This window comes from Vulpes lagopus, chromosome 10 (assembly GCF_018345385.1).
Source record: "Vulpes lagopus strain Blue_001 chromosome 10, ASM1834538v1, whole genome shotgun sequence".
Lineage (NCBI taxonomy): Eukaryota > Metazoa > Chordata > Mammalia > Carnivora > Canidae > Vulpes > Vulpes lagopus.
The window spans coordinates 37,881,496-37,888,616 of NC_054833.1; the positions used below are offsets into that span (position 1 = coordinate 37,881,496).

Sequence of the window (7,121 nt, forward strand, 5' to 3'; positions counted from 1 at the left end):
ATCGCTCTCATCCCTTCTCAAGGCATCCCAGCCAGATCACCCACAACCCAGGAAACTGTCTCTGCTCCCTGCTGCTTGCAAATTTCTTCATGTGCCTTCCTCCAGGCTTAAGGCCTAAGAAAGAGGCTTCTCAGAAGCTTAGCCTGATGCCCTGGCTGTCTGTCTTTTCAAGTTGGCAGCCCTGGTGAGAGGAGAACTAGATCAGGTGACAGCCAAGGGCTCCGCCCCCTCCCAGGCAGGGGCTCTGATGGAGACAGAACAGCAAAGCCAACTTCCCTCCTGCTCAGACTGTTCCATCAGGACCCACTCGGTCACCCCTTCAGTAAAAAGAGGCAGTGCTAGTCAGAATGCTCAGAGCTGTGATAGGCTGAAAAGAGCCCCCTAAAAGTTCTCCGAGTCCTAATCCCTGGAACCGTGAACATCCCCATATGGTAAAAATAAAAAAAGAGGAAAAAAAAAAAAACGTTTTGTAGATGTGATAAAGGATCCTGAGATGGAAGGGCTAACCTGAATTATCTGGAGAAGCCCTAAGAGCAGTCACTCTTACAGTAAAAAGGCAGAAGGAGATCTGACACAGACAGCTCGGCAATGGGACCGGGCGGGCAGAGATCGGAGTGATGCCACCACGAGCCAAGCAATGCCAGCCGCCACCAAGACTTAGATGAGGCAAGGAGTGGATTCTCCCCTGGAACCTCCAGAGGCAGCACAGCCATGCTGACATCTGATTTCAGCCCAGTGACCCTGATTTAGGGCTTCTTGCCTCCAGAACCAGGAGAAAATAAATCTCTGTTGTTTTAAGCCAGCCAATTTGTGGTCATTTGTTCTAGCAGCCACAGAAACGAATGCGGTAACAACTAACGCTTAATAATCTTTCACAATGTGCAGGCATTGCAACTAAGCATTTAGCTTACATTAACTCATTACATACTGGCTCTGGATGTGAGGTTAAGCAGACACACTGTGGATCCAAATCTCAGCCTTATTGCTTGGTGTTGTGACTCTGGGCAAGTTATATAACCTTACTAAACCTCTGTTTCTAAATGCATAAGATGGGCATGTGTGTTCGCTTTCTCACTGTGTTGCTAGGGCACAATGGTTAATAAAGGTAAAGTGCTTAGAATAGTATATCATAAATATTCAACAAATGCTAGCCATTAGGAGATCTCAGGGGTTGAGCCAGTCAAAATTAGACCATCATGCTAATCTGTGGGGACATGGACGAGGCCTCCCGGACCCAGTGCAGGACGAAAGATGCCCCTTGAAAGCAGGTCTGAATAGCAAACACGACAGTCTGAGGAGTTCACCTAAGTATTTCTTCCCTACATTGAGCAACTTAGGTCCTTAATGTTGGCCTAGATGCCAAGGACTGTGCTAATTCTGCAGCATTGCCCAGCAGACTCCCCAGGCCCCACCTCCCCTGCTTAAGGAGAGGTGTGCACGTCCATCAGCCAGAATCAGGGCATACCTTGCAGCATCCACACCTGACACAGCCCTGCAGAGCCCACCGAATTTTCCCTCCTTAATGGAAAACGAGCCCCACTGCTTGGAAGTCAACCCAAGTCAAAAGCATCGGCCTATTTCCTGACTTCCCAAGGGCCCACTTTCCTGACTGTCCCAGCCGGCTGGGTGGAAAGGTAAAACCAGGGGTGTGCTTTTGGCTCCGGGTTCACAGCCAAGTTTGCAAAGAATAGAGTAAGCGAGATCTGCCCAGAGGCTGGGGAAGGGTAACCTAGACTTACTACCTGAAAAAAAGAGGGAGAAAAAAAAAATTTTTTTTTTCATTAACTTGGCCCTTTCTGATAAAGTTTGCCCAACTCTGCCGTTCAGGTGATGTCATTCAAAGAAGCAGCGCCCCCACCGGATCGCAGGCCCGGTGTCCCCTACCTAAGAAATCCGCACGGAGAAATTAACCAAGGGAGGAGGGCCCGGCCGCCCGGCCACCGGGCCACCCGGCCACCGGGCCACCCGGCCACGGCTTCCTCCTGGGCAGGGTTCCAGCCCCACCGTCTCGGCTGAGCAGCTTCGGGAGCTGGAGAAGCCTCCTGCAGCCGCCGCCTTGCGCGGGCGGCCAGGCCTCTTCCCAGCGGGGGGCAGGGACAGCCACCTGCGCTCCGGGCCCTTCCCCACCCCGCCCCACCCTCCGGGGGCAGAAGGATGCGGGGCCACAGCTCCCTTCCCTACTCTCAGGCACCCACAGATTTCCGCGCTGCCGTCACCACTGACGAGCACCCGGTCCCCAGGAGGGATCGCGTCTCCTTCTCCTTCCATCCTCCCCATCAATGAACGCGCAGCAACACCCACGCTCCCGCTCCTCCTACTCGGGAGGGGGCCCGAACCCGAGCGACGTCCGGAGCTGGAAGCCGCGGCACGGAGAGCGCCGGCCCCTCCGCGCCCTTCCCAGCCCTCCGAGGGCCCTAAGGCGGCCCAGCGTCCCGCACCCGGAGGGGGCCCCGCCTCCCCGGGGAGCCCGCGCGACCCGGGGCCGCACCTGGGGACCCGCCCGGCGCAGGCAGGCGCGCCCCCTCGGCCCGGCCGCCCGCGCGCCCCGCCCCGGCAGGTGGGGACCGCGGGGAGCGCGCCGCCCGTGCGGCGGGCGCGGGGAGGCGAGCCGGGGCGAAGCCGGGCCGGGCGCGCGGGGCGCGGGGCGCGGGGCGCGGGGCGCGGGGCGCGGGGCGGCCACTTACGCGCGGGCTCTGGGGAAGCCCATGGAGAGCAGCACGTCCAGCGCCGACCCATGCTTGATGGTGCCCGCGCGCTGCTGGCGGCTCCTGCGCGGGGTGACTTTGCTGTACAGCTCGTCTCTCGCAGCCATGCCGAGCGGCCCGGGGGCGCCGTACCGAGCCATGGCTCAGCGGCCAGCCATGCCGGGGCCGGGGCCGGGGCCGGGGCCGGGGCCGGGGCCGAGCCCGAGCCCGAGCGTCCGGGGAGCCGCGGAGGGGCGCGGGGGCCGGGCGGCGGCGGGAGCGGGAGCGGGAGCGGGAGGCGGCGCTCGGAGCTTCCCCGGGGCCGAGGCGGACGCTTCCTGGGGAGGCCCCCGGGCTGCACGGGCCGGGCCGGCCGTCAGCTGCTCGCGCCCCCGGGGCCCCCCGCGCGGCGCCCGCAGCAGCCCTCGGCCCGCCGCCCCCTTCCCTCTCCGCTCCCAGCGGTCCGGGAATTTGCACTGAGTAATTTTTGAATGGATCAAAAAGGAAAAGGAGCCCGGTGGGCCGGCCCTGCCTCGCCGTCCCGGGCCCCGCCCCTCTCTTAAAGCGACCGCGCGGCCGAGCGCGCCCCGGGGCCGGGCAGGGCGGGCGCGGCGGGGCTGCGGCGCGGAGGGTCCCCACCGCCGGGGGCCGCGCGCGCGCCTGGGGCCGGGGAGCCGCGCCCGGGCCCCGCCTTCGCCGCCGCCTGCGCCTGCAGCCCGCGGGGCCTCCGGACGCCGCCGCGAGCCGCGCCAAGTTTCGTGTGGTTCCTGCGGTTCCAGACGGGTTAATCATGGAAATTGGGCGAACTGATGGATGGCATTAATGACCCAGAAGGCCAAGCCCAGATAAAAGGTTTTGCTTCCGAAAGACCCTGCAACATCCGGAGCGCGGTCATGGCCCTGGGCGCCAAGCCCCCACCAGCCGGCCCACGGGCCACCCTGAACACCTGCCAGGCTGTCCAGGGCTGAGATAGCGACTTCGGGACAAAGATAGGGAGCTCTCGGGCTCTCCGGCCTGGGAGGGGGAAGGAAGGAGAGAGAGGGCAGGGTGGAAAAAAAATTTAAAAAAAAGAAGAGAAAGGGGAAGATGGAAGGAGGAAGGAGGAGGACAGGGAAAGTGGGAAGTGGAAGGAGGGGGCGGAAGAAGGAACAGAGAAAGAACACTTTCTAATTTTAAAAGGTGTTCAAAAGGGAAGGGGTTGGTTTTCGTTAGGGAGTGAGCACCTCGTCAATGAAAGGATTCAAGGAAAGACTAGATCATCTTTGCTCCGTGCTGACGTAAGTGAATTTGCATCGTAGGTTGAACAAAACTACTCCCACCCCAAAGAAGGCGGGAGTCTGAACCACACTCACCCCCCCCCACCCCCCATAACCACACACCATGAACTGGGCTTAGGGGTCTTTATGCTCTTTCATTTGGAGGCAAACTTATTGTCCTCCTCAGTCAAGGACAAGGGCTTGGTTTCATGGAAAAGAGGAAGAGTAAACCTTCGCTGCTCTTTTTCAGGTAATGATAATAATAATGCTACCTACTGTTTATTGGACTCTCGTCCCAGTCATGGTGCTAAGCATAGTAAATGAATTGACCCATTGAATGTTTATGACCCTTATGGGGTGTGTACAATTACCCCGGTTTACAGATGGCAAAACTCAGCTCAGAAAGCTTGAGGAAGATCATAGAGAGCTGGTAAGTGTATGTAAGGAAAGCTTTTATCCACTGTGGTGCCCCGATAAGTTGCTTCTCTGTCCTCTACAGCCCCACGCCCTCAACTGTGTGCAGCATAGTAACCTAGCTCACGCACCTGGGGTTCTCCAGAAGAGTCAACTCCTTTCCCTGCCTGGAGCGTGGGGAAGGGATGGTGACCAGAACTCACAGAACAGTGTTTTTTTTTTTTTTTTTTTTGATGCTGGTTTGTAAGGCATCTAAAAGGTTTTACCAGGGGAAATGACACAGCTTAAATCTATGGGGCTAGCATCGCTTTTCTAGAGAATGTCCAGTGATGTTAAAAATGGGGAGATAAGGGCTACCAGGGATTAAGCACCCATGTGCATAATTTTCCCTTCTGCTTGTAAAAGGGATGAGGGAAAGTTCATGCTTCCTGGGTGAGGGCTTCTGCCAGAGTTGAGGAAGCTGCCTGGAGCCTTGCAGAGTGCTTTTCCAGATCATGAAGCAAAAAGACAGTACTGGGCTGAGGAAACCATACCTAGTAGACTGGCCTCTGGGGAGCGTATTCAGTAAAGGATGCTGGACCTTTCCCAATATTCTGAATTTCTTCCAAATGCCTGGGCTGAGAGTCAAACGATCTGGAGGCTAGTCAGGAGGTAATAATGTCTGTGGAAGCATTTTGTGGAAGTACAAAACAAATAATATCGAGGACTTACTATATGCTGGTGCTGTTCTTAGCTTCTAATATATATATAACTCATTTAATCCCTTGACAAGACACTGAAGTAGGTACTGCCATTTTGTCACTTGGCCACTTTACCAGCGAGGATATTGAAGCAGACAGAGGTCAAGCATCTTGTCCAAGGTCAAAGTGCTAGTAAATGGTAGAGCCAGGTTTTGAACTCTTAAAATGTGTCCAAACAACCACTTACTGCCACTGTTAGGATGGCGAAGAGATGTCAACCATTAAAAGAACTTGGTTACCTTTTGGACTCGTCCTACGCCCCTGGACACAAAATTGCTGAATCTCTGTTTCTCCAGAAAAATTGAATTAATTGTCTTTCTCCCTGCCTTGAGGCAAACTGTGAGAGGAAGTGATGGATATAAAAATAGTTTTAGGTAGCCTGGAAAAATCACCATGGAAAACCAGACTCCTTCAATGGGAACTGTTTGGTCTGGAGCACTTTTACAGAAATCCCAGCCTGGCTTCCTTTCCTTGCTTCAGCTCGGTGTTGGCACTCCTTAGATTTAGGACTGCTGCCGTTTGTTCTGCACGGGATGGAGGGCTGGCAATTAGGATGACTTGTATTTCAATTGTACTAACTTTGAAAAACTAGGGGAAGCTTTATACATGTCCATATCATTATATCACACAGGAAAGAGGGGTGACTGTTCACAAGACAGGATGTCTGACAGCAGTGGGGAGGAGGGAGGCGGGACAGGGGTCCCAACACATCAGCACCAAGGGAAAGCACACCGTCGTGTCCCCCGGCACCAACAGGTCATATCAGAGTCCACCCTGGCCCGTGAACTTCTTTTTGCTCTTGTGAGCACTGTGTAAGTCCACTCTGCTGTCCCCAGGCACTTTCTTGGAGTGGTGCCCTCCTGGACACAGGGATGCCGAGGATGAGTCCAGTGAACCATGCTCCTAAGTTCTGAAGCCTGTCTCATGCCTTTTTCTTCTCTCTGTCTTTGAGAAAAGGTCAAGTGACTGCAAAATGTTCCCAGTTCCAAGGGTTGGGATGTTGCTTTGGCAATTGAAGGCAGTTATTGAGTCACTGGGCATGGATTTAGCCCCCAAACTTCAAGGGGATTCCTCATGGCCAGAAGATTTTGAAACTGTGTGGGAAGGAAAAGAAAGGACAGGCATGAGAAGACTCCAGAACTAGGAACTGGGATGTCGAGGTGTTGGCTGTGACTTGGTTATGTTCTCTGCCCATTTCTGGGCTTCCACTTCCTCACCTGCCAAATGAGGGTGTTGGTTTAAGACGGGGAGCCCGTGGACTGTGCCAATGGATGCTCAGGGACCCTTCATAGACAGGGGTTGTTGGGGTTATCACCTGAAGGTTGTGTGGGTGAAGCATGGCATCCTTCTCTTCCTCTTCTTGGAGTGGGTACAGGTATCATGGGCATTTTATGTAAGGTTTTCTGTGGGGAGATGGTTTAGAGGATCAAAAAACATCTTGAAAACCAGTAACCTAGCTGATCTTTAAGACCCAGTCTAGTTCACAGAGACCATAGTTTAATAAAAGGGAAAGTCAAGAGGAATGGAGTGGATTTGGCAAAAGGGGAGGAGGCTGCTGGGAAGAGATGGACAGGTGAGGGGTGGGATGGAGAGAGAGAAGGTTCCACACAGGTCACATGTTAGAGAAACAGACTCTACCACCAGAAGAAATGATAATTACGCGACTCAACAGAACGCTACAATGTGAATCATATTGCAATATAAATGGTATCAAATCCATGTGTTATACACCTTGAATTTACACTATGTTATATGACAATGACACCTCAATAGAAAAAAAAAATTTAAAAACTCATCTCATGTCAGTCCTACCCCATCCTGAAGCACAGTCCTAACAGATCCAAGGACCCGGAGATTGGTGACTATTTCACAGTGTTATACTCGTCCTTAGGACTTAGTACAGGCACATAGTGAGTCTGTGGTAATGTTTCTACAATTATTGATGAGTCGTTTAATCTGTGAAGCCATGTCACACAGTTGGAAAAACTAAGACAGAAACACAGTTTGGAGCATCACTCCAAACCAAC

The 7,121-nt window shown here is 54.3% G+C and overlaps 1 protein-coding gene across 2 annotated transcripts in view; it reads right to left on the reverse strand.

Annotated features, from left to right (window-relative positions):
• UBASH3B (ubiquitin associated and SH3 domain containing B) overlaps positions 1-3,232 on the reverse strand; it is a 139,038-nt gene extending 135,806 nt beyond the window's left edge. The window contains exon 1 of one of the 2 annotated variants that reach the window (XM_041772367.1): positions 2,685-3,232. In XM_041772367.1, coding sequence (XP_041628301.1) covers positions 2,685-2,845 — 161 coding nt within the window. In that variant the 5' untranslated portion in view covers positions 2,846-3,232. The remainder of the gene's footprint in view (positions 1-2,684) is intronic. The other variant, XM_041772369.1, reaches the window with a different exon arrangement.
• Positions 3,233-7,121: the final 3,889 nt, after the last annotated feature.